The sequence below is a fragment of the Rhinatrema bivittatum genome, chromosome 8, assembly GCF_901001135.1.
Source record: "Rhinatrema bivittatum chromosome 8, aRhiBiv1.1, whole genome shotgun sequence".
In the NCBI taxonomy this organism is placed as follows: domain Eukaryota; kingdom Metazoa; phylum Chordata; class Amphibia; order Gymnophiona; family Rhinatrematidae; genus Rhinatrema; species Rhinatrema bivittatum.
The window spans coordinates 229,996,679-230,020,820 of record NC_042622.1 but is presented as its reverse complement, the minus strand read 5'-3'; the positions used below and the strand labels follow the sequence as shown (position 1 = coordinate 230,020,820).

Here is a 24,142-nt window from a genome sequence, read left to right as displayed (position 1 = left end):
CAGAGTTTAAAGGCAGGCACCACGCTCAAAGTTCTGGATATCTCCCTTTCAGCCAGGCAGCTGAGGTTGCTGCTGAGATATACCTCTGCCCCCATAGAGATACTGAGATTTCCTTGACACTGCCTCAAACCTTTGTTTAACAGAGCGGCAAGTCTATAGAGACCTGATGTACTAATTTCCTAAAATACTTGGGGGATCCTGTTTGCATGAAAGACATAGTATGAATTCAGGTTATGATAAGTGTCATTTCAACAGCTAAAGTAACCTTTTCCATTGCTAACATCTGTTGTGATGCGATTGCTGCAGTTCAATTAAAAAAAAGAACGACAAAGAAATGAAAATCATGCAGATGCATAGATGTTCTAGTGTTTTTCAACATTATTGAACTTCATCTCATCAGATTGTAGTCAATTTTAACAGTGTAACATATTGGACCATTATAGACCTTTCTTCTCTTCCCCCTCCCTCTCCTCCGACAGTGTTGTTTAGTGGAAATTCTCAGACTGCAGGATTTACAAGAGGATTCAATCAGTGCTTTGGCAAAGTGCTGAAAAAAAAAAGAGAAACTGCTTCGTCTAATGGGAGAAGCAGGGGGGGGGGGGGTGTCCTCTTCTAAAGCTTAAAAAGTATGATTTCAGACCAAAAATTTAATATGCACGCCCGTTTCCAGTGCAGCATCTCTGGAGCACTTTCAGAGAGAGGGAAGTAGATGCAAACATTCTCTTCAAGTTATCCTCAGATCCTGTCTGCTTAATCCCAATAATTGTATGGATGCACTAAAGAGCCTAGGTCAGTCCAGAAGCTGATCCAGACTGGATTTTATCCTGCTGCATATAATGACTTGTAGTTCTGATTTGCTTATGAAAAAGCAGGAAATGGAGCCTGTGCATGTCGTAGGGTAAAAACCAGGACTGGATCAGTCAGCTGGTTAAAAAAAAAAATGTATCAGAGCCATGTGGCAACTCTTAATAGAAATGAGGGACATGTTTTCAAATGGGGTGGAGTAGATGTGGGGTTTTTGTTGTTTTTTTTAAAAAGACTAAATAAAAAATGCCCTCCCACCACCATTTTCTTTAAACAAAATGAGAGACAGTCACTTTGGCTACTGACCCCTACAAGAGCTTTAAGATGATTCAGACTGTGGTAGAGAAATTATTAAAAAAAACAAAAAACAAAAGAATCTCTTCCAGCCATCAGGAACAAGGAGAGTTCTTACTATACTTAATTGAAAATTTTTACATAGTAGTGTCACACCCACAAAATCTCTTTTTTCAGTTTTGTCTTCTTGTGCTTGTATCAAATTTCTGAAAGCTGGAAAACAAAATATACACTCTGGGTTTTTGTTTTTTTGGATCTTCTTTTTCTGATTTCGATGCTCTCCCTCGTTCAGCAAGGGCTGAAGATCTCCTTGCTCATCACATTGCAGAGGAGGGCTAAGAAAAGTTCTATGCCCAATGCCAAGTTCTAGCATCCCACCTTGAGGTGGGAGCATCAGTTACTGCGCTGGCTGAGCAGCTCCTGGGAGATGAACCTGCGCAGACGGTCCAGGTACTGGCTGTAAAGTTCAATGTCATTGTGGCCTGCCCCCTCTACCCACAGTGGCTCCACTGCCTTGGGGCAGCGTTCGTACAGGGCCAGGCCATGTGAAAAGTCAATGACCTCGTCCTCCGTGCCGTGGATGATCAAGACAGGAGAGGTAATCTTCGACACCTTTTCGATGCTGTGAAAACAGTCCACGAAAAGAGAGAATAAATACACAGGCCAAGAGCAGATTGCTACACATTCCCAGCTAAACTGAGGAAGATACCGCTTCACATGGTAAAATGAGAATTTAGACACAAACAGAGATCAGGTAGGCATTCTAATGTCAGTTAAGCTAACCACAGATGCCTAAAGTCAGGCACATCAAAGTTATGGCATTTGTACTGGATATTGTGAGTGCATTTTCAGTATGTTTGATGTCTAAACATGTAGGCCTCAAAATTACCCTTCTATGTAAATTAGCTGGATAAGACTATGCTGCTGAATATCCATGTACAAACCACTACATAGCTACATAAGGTTTATCCAACGAAATTATACCTGCTCTATGGCAGGTCTAACAATCTAGTTAACTTAACTAGATGAGTCCAAATAAGTAGCACCGCCCTGATTCACCCATTCCCTGCCCGTGAGTTATCTGGCTGTCTTCTTAGCCAGATAAGTGAATTATCTGGTTAAGTGGCATCCGCTGAACAGAGCCAGATATTCAGCGGCGCCACATAACCAGATAAGCCCTACTTTTCCAGCTAAGTGGCTTTTGAATAATCAGGATCCCTAACATTTTATTCTTTGCAGAGCATGTAAGTATTTAGATACAGAGAGGTCCACAGCCAGCTAAGTAAGTTAGCCAGATAAGATGTATCCAATTAACTTAGTTGAGATATTCAGATGTGCAGCCATGTCGCTTTAAAGACATGAATAAGTTTAAAGTTAGCTAGATAAAATAAACGGATAACTTTAGACTTGCTCAATAGCAGGATTAAAATTAGCCAGATAAGTTTCAATATCACTACTTATCCAGCTAAGTTAGCTAGATAAGTGGCTCTTCCCAGTTATGCCCCGGAATGCCTCTTTTTTTATCCGGCTAGATTTTAGCCAGATAAAAGTCTAAATATACCAAAACTTGCCACTTTAAGTTATCTGTCTAAATGTCTTTAGAATATCTACCTCATAGCGTCCAAGTTTCAAAAGATCTAGGTGCCTAGATCTGCCTAAGTGAAAAAGCCCTCTGTTGAATTCCTAAATTTAGGATCCTAAGAAATGAGTGAATAGGTAGAGTAAGGTTGGGGGAGGGAATGTACGTGCTTTATGCTGATTTTCAGTGCTAGGTGCTTAATTTACATAGCCCAAACTAGGTGCAGGGATAGGTAGCCTGAATCTAGTTGCTATCTCTGTGCCCCAAGCCAGTGATCACCCACCAAAAGCCATGATGGCCTCCCTTCAACTGCCCAATATAAGGCAGCCTTCCACCAATTCTCAAGCACCAAGATTATTCCGGGCCAACCCCCTTTCCAAAATCTCTGTTTTTGATTATGGAAGATCTTCCATTTTTGCTGGCAGCAGGGATGAAATTTCTCTCCTGCAGGCACTGCTGAATGACACTTCCAATTGCAACATCTTTAAAGTGTAGGTCAGTGATGCCAGCAGGAGGAAGATTGTATCCCTCCTGCCAGCAAAGATGAAATACCCTCCAAAACTACAAGTGGAAATTCTGAAAGGGGCCCAGGCCCAAGATCTTCATTATAACAATCCTCTTCAGGGAGAGGATTGTGACTGTGAGAGGAGGCTTTCAAGTAGCAGGCTGCAGGCAGCAGGGTATTTCAGCTCAGCAGGGAGGGTTGAATTTTGCAGACTTAGCCACTTAGTGCTGATTTTCAGCACTAGCAGCTAAATTTATATGCCTATTTTCAGCCAAGCCTAGATGGTCAAATTTTGCCTGTCTAGATTTAGGAAAATTTCAGCTGAAATTCTAGGCACCTAGGTTTGACTGAAATTTTTCCTAAATCTAGACAGCCAAATGTTTACTGCCTAAAGGAGGTACTCAGCCTTGGCTGAAAATTGACCTGATATCTTGATGGGGTTTGGGAGGCCCAATATTGTTTTAAAATCTGCCCTGCTTTGTGAGTGTAATGTGATCTGCATAACATCAGCACAACTGTATACATTTGAACATGAAATTCTGGTGTGCTTGCTGGAATTCTATGTGCTAAAATAATCACTCCCCCGGGACATATCAGTGTCCCATCTGGTGCATGGATGCCTCTCCATATGCCAAATGGCAGCAATCATTTTGGTTACAAAATTGCAAATGTTTGGAACATGGGACCGAAAGACATAACTGTTCCTGGGACTCCTGGGTACCAGCTGTCCATTCTTGGTGCGTCATTTTACCCCGTCCTATTTCAGCTGACCCACGTGAAATCGTGTAACAGTAATTCAGTATCTTCTCCTATTGGGGAGCTGCCAAACATGGTACAAAAATGCGACCAGCTGAAGCCACCCAGCCTGGGGGTGAGGATATATGTACCTCTGCAGTGATGATCCTGAACAAAGATAGTCAGCACTATTTAACTAGATAAGTAACGACTTGTCTGGCTAAGTGGTGGCCACTAAATATCTAGCTATGTTCAGTAGCTGCCACTTAGCCAGATAAGTGCTGATATTCAGACTTATCCAGTTAACTTAATTGGATAAGTTAGACCCGCCACAGAGCAAATCTAATTTATCTGGCTAAGCAGCACCAAACAAAGTTATGCTGCTGAATAGCCCATGTAAATTAGCCGGATTAAGTCTTATCTGGCCAACTTACATAGCCAGATAACGCTGGAAACTGGGCCCACAGCTATCAAGATTTAAAAACTTTGCCTAGTTTTTTGGGTAGGAGCCCAGCAGTTTCCTTCTTCCAGCTGAGTTGGAACCAGGACTGGGATCCAGTGCTGTGAACCTTCATTCATTGTACAAATGGGCAAATTGGATAGGCCAATTGACAGTTCTCTGTCATTGTCTACTATGTTACTATTCACTACCTGGAGATTTTTCCCTTATTTTATATCACTTCTCAGCCTACTATAGTCCAGTCATTGCAGTGGCAATCTTTGGCCAGGTGCCATGAACCAAAACTCCTTCTGCAGTCATGGGCCCTGAATTCAGACAATATGTAACTGATTCCCCCCCCCAGTTTGTAAACATTGCCTCCGCAGTGTCCCCCAGCTAATCTGGTAAGCAGAAGAACTAAGCCAGGAATCACTCTGGGCCAGCCCCTAAACACTGCATGTTTGATGAGTGGATGCACATATCCTGCTCTCATATCACAGGGGTGTGTGTGTGTGTGTGTGTGTGTGAGTGGACATTGTCAGGCAGGTGCCCAGGAAGGGAAGATCAGAACACTCTCTGGTTTCCCCTAACTATTACGTCTACTAAGTGTCTCGAGGTGCATTTGACTGTTTCTTCAAACCACCAGACCCCTTCTGCTTGCAACTGCTGGTGGGTGAAAATCACTGCACAGACCTGGGTGCTACAGAATCCTGCTCTCTCTCTCTCATTCCCCACATCCCTCCCAACACCAGCACCACCATTTACATTTATTGAATTTCTTGATTGCTCAACACATTGAAGGCCTGAGCAATGAACAATGAAGGCCTGAGCAATGAACAATAATACATACATAATAAAATAACATAATAAAAGAATATAAAACAAATAAAATAAACTTCAAATACAAATATACAAAATACTTAAAAGCTAATATTACAAATTAAAACCATCGTAGCACGGGAGTAAATGAAACTAAAACAAACTATGAAAAGTAACAATTTAAATAAATATGTTTTTATTAATTTCCTAAAATCCTTAAGCGAATCTGACTGTCTCAAATCAAAATGAAGAGTATTCCACCAGGCCTTTCCTCCACCCACTTGAGAACTCACTTGGGAAATGCATCAAAACAGTATGTCTTCTTAGTGTCTGGGAAGGCGACCCTCATCCCTGAAGTGAGAGGGGAGTGAAGGATGACAGCAGCACATTCATATCTTGATGCCAGGTCCACGGTTGGCACTGTGCCAATGCTCTGCCCGTACAAGATGATATTCTCAGGACAGATTCCATACCTGGGGCAAGACAGGCAATAAATTGCTCATCAAAACCACAGCAAGAATTTGCAGTCGAAAGCACATGCTGCCCAGGAGACATGGTCTGGGCAGGTCCCAGAGAGTTCACTAGAAAGACTTCCCACTAGTTCTCATACAAAATTACTTCAAAACGTTTTACTCTGTTATGCATGCACTGGAATCTGTGATTACTTTTCTGTGCCTTATTGATGTGGTCAGATGCGACAAAGTGGTGGCCAGATGCTGGAGTGCACAGGGAAAGACAAAACCTGCAGAAACAATGGGTGTGCTACTGCTTCTGTACCAGGTGGTTGGTTTTTGTACTTTCTAAAGCAGTGCTACCAAAATGGTGCAGGGTCTGCACCAAACGTCCTATGAGAGGAGACTTAAGGACCTCCCCAGAGGAGAGAAAAGATTGGGGAATATGACAGAGACATTCAAACACTTCCAAAGGTATTAATAATGCAGAAGCAGCAAACCTTTTGCAGAGGAATGAATGCCCCTAGACCAGCAATTCCCAAGCCTATCCTGGAGGAATTTGCATTGTGCATCTCCTGAAACCCTGACTGGCTGGGGATCCTCCAGGACAGGGTTGGGAACCTCTGCTCTAGAACAAGAGGTGCTAACATGAGGCTTCAATAGGGTACACTTGGAAGTAAAATCGGAAAATATTTCAGCACAGAAAGGGTGAAGGATGCATGGAACAGCCTCCAGTGAGATGTGGTGGAGACAAAAACAGTAATAAAATTCAAGGAAGCTGAGAGAAGCACAGAGGATCCTCAGTTGGGAAGAAGTAAAGTGAAGTGCAGATATCAACTGTGGCCTAATCAATGCAAAAGTAAGCAAATTGGGCAGACTGGATGGGTCTTGGGGTCCTTATTTGCCATTGTATCTTATTTCTATGATAAATCCATGTCCAGTGCTCTGTAGAACCACAATACCAGCATTCCTTCAAACTACATTTCTGGGGGGAGCCTGCAATCCCTTATTCTTCCCTACTTCCTCATCTTGAATGCTTCTGCTCCCACTTTCTTACACATTCCATGCAATCCCCCACTTATAAACCCAACACCAATCCATGTTGCCAGTGCCTCAGGCCCCTGCAGCCAGCGCAGCAGATGAAAGATCTTGAGTTTTACTATATCAGGAGCAAGCGGTTTCTTCCTTTCCTCCAGTGCTTAGAACATAGCAAAAAGTCAGAGGTGTGCTGGATGGAAAAGAGAAATATCGCCAAGCAACTGCTATTTTAGGGGCTACTATGTGCTTTTGGGGTTTGAGAGACAGACTAAAAGACCAACTCAAATGTAATGTATCCGTTATAGTCATCTCTGCAGCCCTGTGACTGTTTCCTACAATAAGGAGACTCCTTCACTGAGACACTTCTGGAAAGGTCACTGATCTATTCTGCTGAACCCAGGGTCAAAAACCAAGCCAGGCTGCCAGCTCAGGACCAGGGGATAAAAGTGCTTTAAGTCTAGTGGGTCATTGCGAACCCACTCTGAAATGCTGCATCTCTCTTACCCTGGCTTTCCAGCCAGTTCCAGGTCAGCTACACAGGCTCAGCTTATTCCATTTTGCAGTGCTTCCACCCTATGTGCAGGGCTCCTTGTGGATAACATTCCTCCGATTTAAGACCAGATGTACTAAAAAGTTTTTCTTCCCCCATTTTGGACCTGATTCCGAAAAATATTTTTCCACAGACGCTGAATGGAAGAAAAGTCTAAGGGATACATTTTAAAAGCTCAGTGCGTCTCTTGTGCCGCTGCGCGCCAGGCAGATTTCTTAAAATGCGCACAAAACTTTTTTTGGGGGGGAAAAAAGGGAGTAGGGCATGGTGTGGTCTGGGCGTGGCATCGGCATTCCCGGATAGCATTAAACCAGTGCGTAACTATTTACATGCGCAAGCGCTTGCTGGGGTCTCTATACTTCTGCTATGGATGGCGTGTAACTAGTACAACAAAAAAATGAGGCCAGTTAGTGAGGTTTGAAGGGTTGGGGCTAAAAAGGTAGGCAGGTTAATTAGGGGGAGTTAGGAAGTCCTAGCCTTTTTACCTGGGCGAACTGGGAACAGACTGGGGAAGCTGGCGTCGGCGCCTGTATGTAATAAAATCCCCACACTCACGCGGTAGAGCTGGCATTTGCGCGCACATATAACATTGTGCACACATGTACATAGGTACTGCCAATTTTATAACATATGCCCGCAAGGCTGTTTGAAAGTTACCGTTCCAGTGGATCAGGCCATTTGCACCTCTGAGATTAATGCTTAAGAGGTAATTTCCAAAAGGATTTACACACATAATAAAACTGAGTTTTGCACATGTAAGCTTTTGAAAATTGCTACAATATATGCCATTGAACTGTCCATAGGTTATACAGGTATTAAGTACACTTTATGCATGTAAATGGCTTTTGAAAATTGCTACGATAGCATGTTACATTTACATGTGTAACTCCTTTGAAAATTACCTCTTTAGTGTGGCTGGACCTTAATGCTATAGAGCCAGAGAATCCACATTGGATGCAATAGCACAGCAAACTGGGCTAAGAATTGATGGTGGACTCTCAATGCTATATCAAAGAGCTGCAAAATCACCATGTCACTTAACCACCTCTTTTGAAACCCAGATTGTCAGGTCTCTAGGGAAGGGACTCTGAAATCACATGATTTACCGCTGACATAAAAATTATAAATGTATATGTAAGCAGCGATGGCTCACGTGTATATTTCTCAGAGTAATAGGTTGGAAAGTAGTTTTTGACTGCTCCCACTCTGGTCACTTGAGTTGACATATTTAAAGTTGAGGCATGAACGTGTGGGATCAGACAAGAGGCTTGAAGGAGGAGGTGAGAGAGCCTGGAAAGCAGCCGAGGGGGGAGAGGCCATGTCAGGCCATGCAAACAGGATGCATCTGTGCAGTCAACAAGCCCTTCAGCCAAGAGATCCCCACTGCTCATTCAAGAGTGTGACATAACAACAAACAGAACTGCTGCAGGGTGCCAGCATCAGGTTACAGGATCACCAGGCACAAAATATCAGGAGTGCTGAGCTGTTAGATGTACAGGGTCAGCTGGTGAAGCATATGCCAAAATGCTCTTAGACAAAAGCACGGAGAGCCAGTCCAGTCCCACTGCCAGACCCGTGAAACCATTCTGGTCCCAGTGCCAGGCCCCAGAAATCAAACCTACAAGCCAATCCAGTGTCAATGCCATATCTCTAATATCCTTAAAGAAACTGAACTACAAATCCAGAAACAGTGAGTAAAACCTGGCCTGGCTTAGCCGGTCCTTTTTTTGACTTGGAGCTGGCTGCTGACGTTAGTGAAAGAATAGCAGGTAGGGAGGGGACAGGCTGTGGCCTGGGGCAGTGTCATACAAAGCACACTATGTGTGGTCTAGCTGAACTCCAGGAATGGCACACTGAGGTGTGCATGACTTATAGGTCTTACCTCGTCCGCAGGGCCTGCCAGGCGGCATCGATATCTGCATAGAGATTCTTCTCAGAGGGCCTCCCCGTGCTCACCCCATAGCCTGAGTAGTCATAGGAGAAGACATTACAGTTGATCCGTGTGCCCAGGCCGATGTAGAAGCTGCTCATCTGTCCTAGGTCCACCGCGTTTCCATGCGAGAAGAGGATGGTGAACCTGTAGAGAGGGGAGAAGGAATCATCGCCCAGATGGAAGGGGCAGAACTGACATTGGGAGAGCATCACGCTAGGGAGTGCTACAGGGAGTATGGGACCCTCACCGATGGTTGTAGTATTTGGGAGCACTGTGGGGTATGTGGGAGCCTTACAAATGGCTGTAGTATGGGGAAGTACTGAGAGGATTGTGGACCTTCACATAGAACACAGGCAGAGGAGGACTGACAAAATTATCAGATAAATACGTAGAGAGAAAGAGGAAAAAAACAGAGGACAGTTAGAAGAGCAGATGCCCAGATGGAGAACAAAACTGTCTAATTGATAAAAGCTGTTTAGATATATAAGGGAAAGGCAAAAAAACAACAAAAAAAACCCCATAGGAGGAATATGTAAACCCAAAAGGTGAAAGCAGGATGTGTTAAATATGTTTTACTGTAATACTCAAGTAATTACTAGAAATTATCTTGTCTGTGTGTCTCAATGAGACTATAAGCTCCAGGGAGCAGGGATCCTTTGTTTTATGATTCTGTACAGCTCTACAGAAATGTTAAGTAACAGTAGTACTAGTATGTCTGTAGAAGTGGGGACAATCTTACCTGCCGGGAAGGATATTCTAGCCCTGTCAGTAAATTCTAGGAATCCCCAAGGACAGATCAGCCTATCACTTTTCCCGGAAAGGTGGAAGCCTGAACCCCCACCTCTCTAGAAGCATGAAGGAAGGACTGAGCAGGTGTAAAATACTCCAGCACGATACAATATCCTCAGAGCCACCCCTACGAGCAGCTAAACATGGTGGAAACAGCCCTGCTGTTTCTGCCTCCAGTCTGGTTTTTCCAGTTTCAGAGACAAGTTGATAATTCAGCAGCCACACCCAGACACTGACACAGCTACTGTTGTTGTCAGAGAAACTCTGGGTCCCTACTCACCTCTTCAGCCCCCACACTCTCATTCCTTCACCTATCTTACTCCCAGCATTGGGGGGAAAGCATCCTCTGTTTAGGACATGTTTCCACTGCCTCTGTCATGAAACGTTCCACTTTGGTGGTTTTCCACTGGTGAAACCGAGTACCTTCCTCCTCCTCTCACCAGGAATCCCCCCCTCTTTCGAGCATTTGGGCCATGCACACAAAATCTGCCTCCTTCACACACATCCTACCACTGCCTCCATTCCTAGCCTGTTTACCCACACGTCACCCTGTGCCGGCAGCGTTCTGCTATTCAGGGTTTAGGCCGTGCACGACAGCTTATGCCCCCGAGCTTCTCTCACACCCTCAGTCCAAACCTTCCCACTGCCCTGATTCCAATCACAGGACAAGAATATAAGTAAATATTTGTGGAGGTACGGCTTGTAAGAGTCAAACACTGGCCAGCCTCTTGGGAAAGCACATGCAGGCAGACAGACCACTGCTCATGCCAGGAGGAGATGGCGAGCTGAGCCAGGGCTCCTGATAAGTGCACACTCTGCAGGAAGTTCTGAGGAAAGACGCTGCCTTAGGCTTTACATTTGGAGTATATTTCTGTACCTGGTTCTGTCTCTCTTCACCATTTATTTCTTAGATGGCTCCATGCCAGAAGGGACAGGCTGAGTCAGTGCACCTATGGGCTGGTAGTTTCAGATTTTCTAAGAGCAGGAATTTCAAGTCCAGTACTGGCTCAGCCTGGCCTTCATGACATGGAGCTTTACAGTCACCCTATCCTTTCCCTAATAATGCAGGCCAGAAAAGCTGTATTGCTGGGCAGAAGCCTTCCATTACAGTATAAGTTCTTCTGAAACCTGGCACGCTCTGTGATCACACAGCTGACACTAAGGAGAAGAGGGCGAAACAACAAGCAAATAATCACGTGCTGGTCAACTGGCTTCAGGAAAAAGATGGGAATCCAAAGGGGCCTTTCTGTGTAAAGTCCCCAGCACTAAACTTATGCCTAGCTTAGCTTTGCCTTAGTCACTGAATTTACAATCCATAGTAAATGACAGCAGATAAAGTCCCAGCTAATCTATCCAATCTGCCCAGCAAGTTGTTCAGGTTTGCAATTGCCGCTCTGTGCAGGTTACCCACATGCAGTTTCTCAGAATCACAGGGAATATAATAGTTACTTTTGGCAGGAAACCATAAACTATTCTGTTGAACTGATTTTGGTCACTTTTTCCATGCTAGCCGGTGTTGTCTCTCACAACTACTTCCTCTGTACATGTGGATACAGCTGCGGTGTACACAAAGTACATAGTACTGATGTGAAGACCATGCTATCTGACTTCAAATCAGATCAAATAAAAATACAGTGGATTATTATTAATAAAGAATAATTTCCAGTACCTGAGAGACTGTGATTTGTGCAGACCACCTCTTTCACCTCTGGAGATTTAGGCTTTATTATGACTGTGGTGAACAGTGAAATAAGTTTGATGCTCAGTGCTCCCACATTTGGTCCTATACAAACAGGTGGCCACACACACACAATAACATACTAACATAACTGCTGACACATAAGGACCGCTTGGCCCAGTGTGGGCCCAGCCATACCTGCCTTCTGGGTCTTCACAGACCTTATTCGATTTCCTTTTATCTCCTTCCTCTGTTCTATATATGTGTACCAAGCATCTTGAATTCTGCCACTGTTTTAGCTGTTGCCACCTCCATTGGTGGCAATTCTGGGCATTAGCTACCCTTTCAGTAAAAAAAAAAAAAAGGGTATTTCCTCATATTTCTTCTGAGTGATCCCGCTATATCAGTGAGGATTGGTCTCAATTACAGAGAAGCAAGGTACTGAAATAGCAGGGGGTGCTGCGGAGGTGCACTGGCAAAACTGTGTTTATGGGTCTCAGTATTGGACTAGCAGGGCAGGAGTGAGGTTTACTGGCAGAGCTGCGTGTAACTATGCGGATCCCAATACAGGTCATGAATGAGGTGGAAAGTGAATTACAGAGAAACTTGCTTTGTGCCCCCTTATTTAGAGTCGCTGCTATCCCTTACCTTGCTCCGGGCACACATCGAATGTACATACACCCAATCCGGTTCCCACGGCTGCTCTTGGTCACAAACCCTTCCATGGTGTCCAGCTCCCGCTGCGAGTACTGGAAGTCAGCCCGGTCCATCAGGTGCAGCTTCCAGCGGGCCATGATGCCACTCCCTCCCCTGGTGCTGTTCGGCGCTCCGGCCCCAGCTCCATCCGCCTCAGGGAGCAGGGTGTAGGTGGGTTCTGGTGGCAAGAATGCCAGTTTGGCCGCAATTCGGCTCGGGCAAGGGGGGCAGCAGAAGAGGCAGCAAAGTTCACTAACGGATAGGCCATTCATGGCAAGGAGGGGAAGGGTTCAAATTGCAATGAACAAAAGAAATATGAAAAAAAAAAAAGAAGAAATACAAGAAATCCCTTTCTAAAAGCCACTGAGTCAATGTGATTTCAACATGACACTCTAGTCACCTACTAGCCATGGTCTTGTTTTAGGAAAAAATGCAACAGTTCCTTTTCATATGGCCTACCAGCGCTAGCATTTCTTTCTAGGGCTTTGTGGGATGAGAGTGCTCAATTTCTAAATTAGGTAAGAACTAAAGAAAAAGTTCCAGTTGTGTCTTCTTAAAAATACAAACAAACAAAGAAAATTAAAATTTGTAAGGAAGGATAGAAGGGAAAGATAAAATAAACTAGTTTAGGCCTCTGGACAGAGCTTATTTTACTACAGGATGCCAAACACTCAGGAATTCAATGGGCTAGTTAGAAACAGTCTACATACATATGGATGCATGTAAGAAAAAGGTTATATACATGATATTTATATATATAGCCTCTAGGTGTATGTATTTACAAAAAATATACACATTCTGACAATGTGTTTTTAAATGCCCTCAAAATAGATCCAATTAGCAGAACAGAATTTTCCAATCAGTGTTGTGTATACTAATGGTTCTCTCCAGCTAGAAATTAGGATTTACAGAGGAATCAGCTTTAGGCTAAACATTCATTATTGTTAACACAGATGCAGGGCAGACTGCAGTTTCAAGTCCCTTTTCCTTTTTGATTCTGCGGCTCTCCTTTATTTTAAATTCCCTCATTTGACAGAACATCAAGCTTTGCTCTTGTCCTGGGAACAAACGAGTGTAATATAACAACATAAATATATTTTTAAAAATAAACTAGCACGACTTGTAATTCTAGTTTAAATAAAAACAATTCGTTCAGGGATCATCAGTATAGGAGAAGGTCTAAAAAAGGGGTGAAGGGAAGAAAACCAGGCTTGAAACGCAGGAAGAGAAACTGTCCCTGTCCAGCACTGCCTGGGAAACGAGGGAAGGGGAGACTGTTTTATTAATAATGATGAAAAAATAGACATAAACATGTCAAAATAAAAGCGAAATAACCATCGGATCCAAACCCAGAGTTCTAACCTGGAAATTCAAAAGAAACCGAACCAAACCCATAATCAGGATAAGGGAAGGTGTAGCAAAGAGACGGACATCAATCCTTGGGTTCATTGCAATTTTCAAAGGGTTTTCGCCTGCTCTCCTTCCTCCATAAAGCCAGCAAGAAAATAATACTATGAAAAAACAGGTCCGGAGCGGGACCAGAACCCGGGATCCCGATTCGATCCGCTTTAAGCCACCGAGGCCAAAGATCCTGAAGCGGGGAGAGGAATGCCGCCGGGTTTCCGCGGTACACTGACCTGGTTCCGTCCGGAGACTGGACCGGGCCGAGGCGCCAGCGCCGCCTTTAAAGGACCGGCGCTGCCTTGTGGGTCCCAGCAGCAACAGCAGGTCCCGCCGGGGCTGATCGCTGCCTTCCCTCCCTCCCTCCTTCCTTCTTTCCCTTTTCACTTTCTCCTGGAAGCTCCAAGTGGCGGATGTGACACCAGCAGCAGCTCCGGAGTGGAAGTGACGCCGTCGCTGTACAAATCAGCTCAGGGGCAGGGGAGAGGCAGCAGCAGCAGCAGCAGGGAGAGGCAGAGGTGCGTGTTTGGGGAAAAGCAAACCGACCGAGTTCTCAGGCCAGTCTGCAGAGGTCTGGACAGGGAGGGAGAGGTTCACTCTTTACGGGCAGGTGATGTGGGCTATCTCGGGAGAAGTGAGGGGCAGATTTCTACTTGACCTGTGGGCTACAAGATCAAAAGGGTTGATTTAGGTGACTAAACCCAGGCAGGAGGCAAACGTAACCAGAAAATTCAGTATTGCACGTTTGTCTTTTTTTTATGAGATATAAATAGACAACATGTTTTTTTTTAAAATATTTATTTATCTTCCAGGATTGTATACTTTTGTATAAATATACAGTGAATCAAATTGCATGTTTTCTTTAAATATATGTAGTGTGGACTTTAGGGAGTCTTTAAAGTTTAGGTTTGGGGTTTATAAGGTGGAGTTTGCAGAGAAAGCACTTCCATCCTATCCTCTCTCTTGAACATTGTTTCTAGGGGAGACTAATTAGGAGGAGTGAGGTGTCTCTTTGTTTCACTATGTAGCACTTTAAAATAAGTCATTTTGAAATTGGAAGTATTCTCATCAGGATTTTTTTTTTTTTTTGGCAAGTCAGGACACTTCAAGATTTTACTAATAATTTAGCAATACTTTCTAGTTAACAGTCACATAAACCTTAGTCTTAAATATTTTATTCAAGGCTTGTAAGTGTATATTATTTGGAAATAAAACACTTGCCTAAATTGGAATCTCCATAGTCCTGCTGTTGGGAATTGACCATTTCCCTCATTTTACAGTACTAGGACATGATAGATGTATTTTAGTATTTGACTGGCAGCGGTGTGTTCTGCAGTGCCAGCCTCCAACAGAGCTGTCACACCACCAGGTATAGGCATTGCACAGTAATTTGTTGCAGGAGGATGCCTAAATTACTCTTAGTTCCTCGCCTGGGTATGCAGATTTATCTCATGTATATTCATTATGGATATCGTGAAAACTTGACTGGTTAGGTGTGCCTCCAGGAGAGGATTGGGAAACACTGCTCTAACTCTAACTTCAGGGACCACACTTCAATCCCAAATTCCTAAGGTAAATCAGAACTACTAGTTCAGAGAACTAGTGTGGTAAAAACCAGTGCTGGATCAGTCCTATAGGGAGAAGCACAGGATCATAATAGGACCTGTCCAAGATCATGCACAAAGTTGATGTCAGAGCTGGGCTGGAGCCAGCACTGTCTGCCAGTCTCATGTCTTAAAACCACACCTTTCTCTGATTAATACAGTTTTACTCTACATTCCATCAGGAAGGTAAGCACAGCATTCCTGCTGTTGGGTGTGAATCTTATGAGCAGTTAAAATGTAAATAACATTTTTAAGGATGCAGGGCTCTGTACAACAGTGAGCACCTCCGGCGGTAAGCAACATACATAGGTGTCAATGAAGGCCCTGGGAGCCTGTGGGGGAAGGGGAAGAACTAGGGATGTGCAGGGTCAAAAAATTTGGTTTGGTTCATTCATTTGTTTTGTAGGTCACAGTTATTTGTCATGTTTATTTTGAACAAAAAAAAAATGTTGTTCCTTTGTTTCGTTTGTTATTTCATTTTACGTTGAAGTCAATGAGGGAAGGCTGGGTCCTGTCACCGAGGCTCTGACCTAGGCCTGGAGGCCCAGGACCAGGCCTTCTGCATCTTCTTTCTAAAAATGATGTCATCCGTCCAAAGGATGTGCCACAGTGACAGCACTGCAGTGCCTTCTTCCTGAGTGGCCCACGCCCAGGCCTGGACCTCAGCAACAGGACTAGGCCAAGGCCTGGTCCCGCCAGAGTCTTGTTTTGGTAATATTGTGCCCTATTTGTTAATAGGGTACACTATTTCCAGAAAATGAAAAATTCATTAGTTTTTTTGTTTTTAGGAAAAAAAAATCCATGGTTTGTTTGAAACAAAATGAAAATGGACTCATTCATTACGTTTTTCATTTTCATTTCAAATTAATGCCCATACCTAAGTGGAGCCACTCTGCCTTTTTGAGTCAGTCTACAAGCCGGAAAGGGATGGGAGAAGAGGGCACCACTTTTGTGTCTATGGACTGCTCTGGTTGTCCATATATAAGGACCTTGTGGATATATACCCTCTTGTACCCTACCTGTTGTGTCACTTCAGATCCTACTCAATGTCTCATCATCTCTCTCCCTGTAAGGATAAGCCAGTCACCCGAAAAAGAGTGTGCAACTGAACCAAACTTGACAGGACTGAGCAACACAAGATGGAAGTCAAACCATGTGATGACCCCTGCAGTTTGTTTTTTTTAATTTTAGTAATGTAACAGTACAACAAATTATCAATACAATAAAAAAAACAACCAAGCAAGAATAAAAGAAGTAATGCTGATCATACATCATTTTTTAATTTTTAATTTAAATTTTTATTGCATTTTTAACAACAATTTACAAGACATTTCTTGCTAGTAACTATTGCAATCTCCAGAAGACTTTTAAGATGTTTAGGTCAGTGAAAAAATAATACTGATCATTATACTTAACCACATATCTGCATGGATATTTTAGCAGAAATCGACTGCCCTTATCTAACACCATTTGTCTAAGATTTAGAAATTGTTTCCGCCGTATTTGAATATTCCGTGCTAAGTCTGGGTATACCCAGACTCTCTGCCCATAGAACATAGATAAACGTGAGCAGAAAAAGCATCTTAATACATTCTCCTTGTCAGTTACAAAGGCAAAGTTAACTATTAGAGTCCCTCTATAATTAACTACTGTATCATGTGAATTTTGTAGTAAATCCGAGATATTGATGGAGGTTTCCATAAATGGTGATCCTTCTTCCTCTTTTCCTTCCTGCTCAGTTTGAACTTTTATATTGTCTTCTGAAAGCTCTCACAATTACTGGCATGCATTCAGTTGGTATTTTTAACACTTGTGTTATATAATTTTTAAAAAGTTCCACTGGGCTCAATAATTTAATTATTGGAAAATTTATTACTCTTAAATTTAGTGCCCGCATATTAGTTTCCATATTTTCTGTTTTCCTAGAAAGATTTTCTTCATTTTCTATTTGACGATGTACCTTTTCCACTTGTGTTATACATCTATCAAGATCTGTAATTTTCTCTTCATGTGTTCTTATATGATCTGAGTTCTTCTTTATTGAATTATTATTTCTACAACTGCCTCTGTCAACGATGTTATTGAATTTTCTAATCTTACAATAAGATTCCATAGTTTCAAAATCACTTCCTTACTGACCTGATTTGTGGGGATTATCCTGAAGTGTACTTGCTGTCCCATCCAGATCCTACTGGTTTTGGAGTACTTGCCTCCAAAGGCGCCCTAGGTAAACAGTCAGCAGTCTCTATCAAGGGCTTCTCTATTATTTCCTGAGAAGCAGAAACATTTATAGATTGATCTTTATTCTGCCCTTGTATTCCTCTCAGAGGTTCTGGATTTACTACAACTTCGCTCATATCTCCCTGTAGCCCTACCGGGACCACCCCGGTTCCACAGGAAGGAGATGGTGTATCCGGCGCTCCCAGACTCAATGAGATCTCTTCGACCTGGAAGGAGATCCTTCTCCTGATCAACTCCTCCTGCAGTCCCCTCTACAGGAGTTTCTGAAGGGCTGCCTAACCACTACGATATGCTACTCTGTTATGGCTCTGAGGCTGTAATTACCGAGGCTGGCTTCAACTTAGCCTTCCTCTTAGTATGTGGCATGGCTGTCAAAGAGGTCAATTATTTTTATAGGAAAACCATAGCTTGAGAAACCTTAGAGGAAGGAGCAGGAGCGTGGTAGTCAGTGCTAATTTTTTCCTTCTCCCAGAAAATGGAAGTTGAAGAGAGTAAATTAATAAAGTATAATTCATCATCAGAACAGTATAACCTCCACACCCAAATTAAAAAAAAAAACTCAAAACCTGGCTCTTCCTACAAGCCTACCCATCGCTATCCTCTCATGCTAAATCTTCCCCTTCTGTTACTTATTGTTAAAAACCTCCTCACACTTGTCAGGCCTCCCATGCTTCCCTAATTTCCATCCCAAAATCAGAATCAGTAATCGTAACAAACTTATTATTTGAGCCCTGTACATAGCCTCTCCTATAGTGATTTTTATCCTCCTCTCCTAACTTAAGCTACCCCTAGTTGAAGTTATCAGCTAAATTATTTGGTTTATTGGTATTTTCTTGTTGACTGTTCCTTCTGTTCATTGTAAAGGCCATGCCTATTTTATACTTTGGTTATAAGTTATATGTAAACCGATGCAATGTGCAAACGGATGTCGATATATAAAATCATTAAAATAAAAAATAAATAAATAAAGTTCCAGGCCGAGAGGGTATCCAAATCTGAACAAAAGTAAAAGCAAAGCCGCACGCCCCTTTGGTGTGCGTGGCTGCGCGCCGCAGGAGGGCCGGTTTAAAGATCTCCTTACCGGTCCCTCCCAGATGACGTCAGGCGCAGTTAATGTCAGCTGGGTCTGCGTCAGGGCTAGGACAGCCCTCCTCTCCTCCGGAATTGCCTCTGATGCAAGAATGTTATCAGCTGGGCCTCCGTCGAGGCTCGGACGGTGCTCCTCTCCTCCGGGACAGCCAAAATCTGGTCAACCTCTCTTTTCCTCCTCCCATACATCATTTTTGCCTATAACACACTGCCAAAGCAATGACATAAACACAAGACAAATGACCATTCACAACACATACAGTTGGGAACCTTATACATATATTAATGCAGAACTTTTACATATCATCATATAGATAAATGAGGAAGAAACACTTTGAAAGCTCGTGCATAATCCTTATTGAGCTATGTGAAAACTTAACATCCAGTTCTTCAATTATTTTCCATTCCACCATACTCATATACCAAACTTGTAGTGGGGATAGGTTTTCCTTAATCCACAATTGCAAAAATACATAGTTTCACTAACAAACCCTTGCAAACCCTTTAAATATTAGTGATGCCCAGGTCATATCACCCAGCAAAAAAGAAATTCACCCTAAAAAGAAGGCTTTAAAGATTTAGTATTCTGTAGGCTAGACAAAATAGCATCTCAAAAATCATATAATTTAACACACAACATAAAACTGTGAAGTAGTGCTCTTTTGAAGCTTACATTTAATACATAGGTCTGAGGATGTAAGACCCATTTTAAGGGCTCTATCAGTTGAATAGTAATTCCTATGTAATAATTTAAATAGCATTTCCTAGAATCAACCACAATAGTACTCAAACCTTAACAATTTCCCAGTAATACCACTAATAACACCAGTGCCAAACTCTGTTGACCATTTAGTTGCGATCTTTACAAGAACTGATGATGAGCATTTTTCAAGCATATTTTGTACCAATAAACTATTTTGTTACCTCTAACACCGATAATACTTATCAGTTGGGACTAAATGTTACAGAATTCCTCCATTTTACCACACCTAAATTTTGCTGTTAGCAAGACTGTAATGCCCTCAGGAATGGCGGACCCTTGGTGCTATGGTGCAATTGGCGCAGCCTAGCGAGCAGACTCAATAGGACCACACCAACAGTTGGCAGACAAACCCTGTGGCGGGACCAGCTGAAGCTTCGCCTACACCAGCTATCTCTCCCAAAGGTTGAGCCCTTGGATTCTGGCAGCTGGCAGGTCTTAGGTGGATCCCTAGGGCGATCCAAAGTATGAGAGTTAAGAGCCAGATGAAGATCAGGGTGGGTGGCAGATAGCGGATAAGAGAAGACAAGCCAAAAGGTTGGGGCAGGCAGCAGACAGCAGAAGGTCAAGGTCCAAAGCCAAATAATAATAAAAAGAAGAATACATAAGAACATGCCATACTGGGTCAGACCAAGGGTCCATCAAGCCCAGCATCCTGTTTCCAACAATGGCCAATCCAGGCCATAAGAACCTGGCAAGTACCCAAAAACTAAGTCTGTTCCATGTTATCGTTGCTAGTAATAGCAGTGGCTATTTTCTAAGTCAACTTAATTAATAGCAGGTAATGGACTTCTCCTCCAAGAACTTATCCAATCCTTTTTTAAACACAGCTATACTAACTGCACTAATCACATCCTCTGGCAACAAATTCCAGACTTTAATTGTGTGTTAAACTTTCTCCGATTAGTTTTAAATGTGCCACATGCTAACTTCATGGAGTGCCCCCTAGTCTTTCTATTATCTGAAAGAGTAAATAACCGATTCACATTTACCTGTTCTAGACCTCTCATGATTTTAAAGACCTCTATCATATCCCCCCTCAGTCGTCTCTTCTCCAAGCTGAACAGCCCTAACCTCTTTAGTCTTTCCTCATAGGGGAGCTGTTCCATTCCCCTTATCATTTTGGTAGCCCTTCTCTGTACCTTCTCCATTGCAATTATATCTTTTTTGAGATGCGGTGACCAGAATTGTACACAGTATTCAAGGTGGGGTCTCACCATGGAGCGATACAGAGGCATTATGACATTTTCCGTTTTATTCACCATTCCCTTTCTAATAATTCCCAACATTCTGTTTGCTTTGACTGCCGCAGCACACTGAACTGACGATTTCAATGTGTTATCCACTATGACGCCTAGATCTCTTTCTTGGGTGGTAGCTTCTAATATGGAACCCAACATTGTGTAATTATAGCATGGGTTATTTTTCCCTATATGCATCACCTTCCTCTTAGGAACCCCTGGCTTCAGCCGAGAGAGCGAGCACGACACTATGAAGCATCAGCCCCCTGTTACCACAGTGGTGGAACGTGCTCTCCATATGATCTCCACTGCTGCAATGCTGAAATGAGCCAGAATCTAACACTCTGGGCGCTCTGGTTCCAAAGGCGGCAGTATGGGAGGGGTACAAGTGGCAGGAGGTCTGAGGGATAGACACCATTTTCATAAGACTGGATGTCCAAGTGTCAGCTTCCTGTGTCTGAAATTCTGGCCTCTCGACTGCTATGGCCGGTCCCCATTCCTCCATCCCCAGCCATTGACCCAAAGCAAAGAGCAAATCTTCACCCACATCCTGGGGGGTGGTGGAAGGGGTAAAGCAGCTTTAGAGCTCAGATGCCAGTCCACCCACCAGTTCATAATCTTCAAAATGAATTTCAGCATTCAGAGACAAAGTCGCTTGTGTCCTACCTAGTTTAGCCATGAACCCAGCCAGCTCTTCCCCTTCCATGCAGGATGGATCATGGGGGGAGAAAAATGGGAAGGAAGGGAGAGGTTTGGATTTTTTTTACCATATTGGGAGGAAGGGCCCTAAAAGTACTACAGAGAAGGCAAGGCAGCACTGAAAAAGTCTGCAAAGCACTTGTTTTAATGGAGAGGTTTGTATCCTAAGTTCTATTTAGGCAGTGCAGTACGCATGGTTCTGAAACTTTAGTTTACGTGGATGGTATGGGGCTGCTCATCCCAGTTATATTCACAGGAACTGCTGAAGCAACCTATATTCTCCCAAGATATTATCCAATCAGCTGTGCTTCAATCATCTCATATTACTTCATAAACTAGCAGAGTGTCACATAATCATGTTATAATGCTAGAGTTATTCTCCTGAGGTTGGCTCCAAGCCCCTTCTATCTGTTTATATTTCTCTACTTTGGTTATCCTTCTTTTCATTTCCAATTCCAAGTTACTCACCCTTGTTATAATGTAACTTTTTTACCTTCTGCTCCCACTCTGTCTCCTCTTCTGAGGTTTGACTAGTTATTGTTAATGTACTATCGTTCTATGTAAACCGAGTTGATTTGATCTGTATCAAGAAAATCGGTATATAAAAAACCCTAAATAAATAAATAAATAAATAAATCTTGTCTGGTTTGTGGGTTCCACCAACTATTACTACTGTGACCTGATGCTACAGAACAGAGAAAGAAACACGTTTAAGGCCAACAAAATCACCCATGTCAGGATTTCCAGAACTAGACAATAGCTGCTCCTGACCGCAACCAGACAATAAGAATAATGTACCCCAATCATAAAGCACTGGCAGACAGGCACCTAGGCGAACAGAAATATTACTCTTATCGCAGGTCTCTGCGCTCCCTACCATTAAACTCTTCTGTTTTGCCAGTCTGCAAACCCTGCTGCCAGGCACCAATAAAAGGGCACCTGCAGCGGGTCTGCCAGTTTGTATTCGTGTTACAGAGGCACAATATGAACTGCTGCACTGAAGCAGAGTGAGTTCTCCTGGTGCAGACCTGCTCCTTAAACTCGGTGACAGAAGGAATTGGGTGCATCTCAAAGGTGAAAGGACCAAAACCGCCAAGGTCATCACCCAGAGAGGACAGGCTGAGGAGTCCTTGCACCCTGCACAACCCAAGCCAAAACTCCTCACAGGGCCACCGTCCAGCTCAGTCACTAGCCAACAATGGACTCAGTCTCTATGGTCTAGCTAGCATTAACGAAACCGAAATGTTGCAGTTGGCAAACAGTGACCCTTCATGCGCTTCCTACATGCAGAGCAGTGCAAGGGCGATCCCTTGCTAGGTTTCTGTGTGCTCTGCACCATGAAAAGGGTTTGGTTTTTTTCACTTCATGGCTAGCATCGTGCAAAAGTTCAAATACACACAAATATATATGTTTGATGCATATACAAAAAATATCACACCGTTAAGACTCTATTGTAACAGCCCCTACGTTTTCCATGTTCTACGGGCATCTGAGCAAACTCGAGATCTTGAGCTCGTGATCGCAACCAAAAAGATAAAAAAAAGAAAAAAAGACAGTGGCGACTTGCCGGCAGAAATCGCCTCATCGATACTCTTCCTTCCCAAACGACTTGAAGGAAAAGTTGAAGCGGACGGAGATGGCTCCGCCGATCCCCGCTTCCTGCGTGCATTCCTCTGTGTGAATCAGCGCCTCCGCCCCGAGCACTTCCACCTTCCAGGATCCAGAAAATCAAGCCATGATTAGACAGGGACCAATACAGGGCAAGGACTACATGTAGGACGAAGCAAGGGGAGGAGGATTAGAATAAGGAACAAGGCAGGCACGTTGGCAAGAGAGTCGGGTATCCACCCCGATGATGATGTCACATGCTCAAGACTGCATAGCCTGCCTGGGCTTGGATTTTTTGCCTCAGCAAGAAGGTCTCCTGGTTCCTGCTCTTCTTAGTTCCAGTCTTCTGTCTTGCTCTAGCCTTCCTGCCTGGTTCCTTCTCAGCCTTCAGCTTTGCTTCAGTCTTCACTTGTGGCTCTGCAGCAGTCTTCAGCTCCACTTCACCTTCAGCCTTGTTTCAAGCCATTAGCCTTATTACAAATGATCAGCCTTGTCTCAGGCTTGACTGAAGCTTGACTGAAGCTGTCAGTCTTGTCCTTGCCTGGCTTCAGCCACAGCCTGGTCTGTATAGACATTTGGACTCAGTCATAGTCTGGCCCATGTCAAGACTCGCTCACCCGCCACTGGCATGGGTCTCAGGACTCTACCTATGAGGATGCATCACAGCAAGAGGAGCTCACACATACAAAGTTCCTTACAGTTTGCTGAGGCCATGAGCTTGGTGAACACGTCCCTGCAATGAGCCATCGCTGCCTTGATCACCCAGATGCAGAAGCAAAAAACAGAATTTATTGGGCTCCTGCACTAGTTCATGCAATAGGCCCATCAGCAACTCAATCAAGTAAAAGACTCACTACGGACCTTGTCACAGTGTTTAGATGTAACACAAGTCCAACATCTTGCTTCAGTCTCAGTTCTTGTTCTGTTGAACGCTGCACTGCCACTTATCTGGACTGATGAGTCCTTGATTCAACTACCACCACCTCCAAGGTATGGGGGTGATCCTAAAGCATGCAGAGGATTCCTTGACCGTGTGCAAGATGCAATTTGAATTACAGCCGGCTTGTTTTTTTCTCTGACTAGGTCAAGATCACGTTATATTCTCCCTGTTGGATGGTCCAGCTCTTGTTTAGGCTTCTCCCTTGTGGGAACAAGATGATTTGCTTCTTAGGAATTTGGATAATTTCA

The 24,142-nt window shown here is 43.5% G+C and overlaps 1 protein-coding gene and 1 long non-coding RNA gene across 2 annotated transcripts; one reads left to right on the top strand and one right to left on the bottom strand.

Annotated features, from left to right (window-relative positions):
• Positions 1 to 356: 356 nt before the first annotated feature.
• Positions 357 to 14,076, bottom strand: ABHD17A (abhydrolase domain containing 17A). The gene is made up of 4 exons (XM_029613944.1): positions 12,264 to 14,076; positions 9,098 to 9,292; positions 5,469 to 5,648; positions 357 to 1,720 (listed from the first exon to the last, which is right to left on the bottom strand). Exons 1-4 carry the CDS (start codon positions 12,581 to 12,583, stop codon positions 1,492 to 1,494), a joined length of 924 nt encoding a protein of 307 aa, XP_029469804.1. The 5' UTR covers positions 12,584 to 14,076; the 3' UTR covers positions 357 to 1,491.
• A 23-nt stretch (positions 14,077 to 14,099) lies between these two features.
• LOC115097841 lies at positions 14,100 to 16,583 on the top strand. The gene is made up of 2 exons (XR_003858345.1): positions 14,100 to 14,230; positions 16,390 to 16,583. It is a non-coding gene; the product is annotated as an uncharacterized LOC115097841 (long non-coding RNA).
• The last annotated feature ends 7,559 nt before the right edge of the window (positions 16,584 to 24,142 follow it).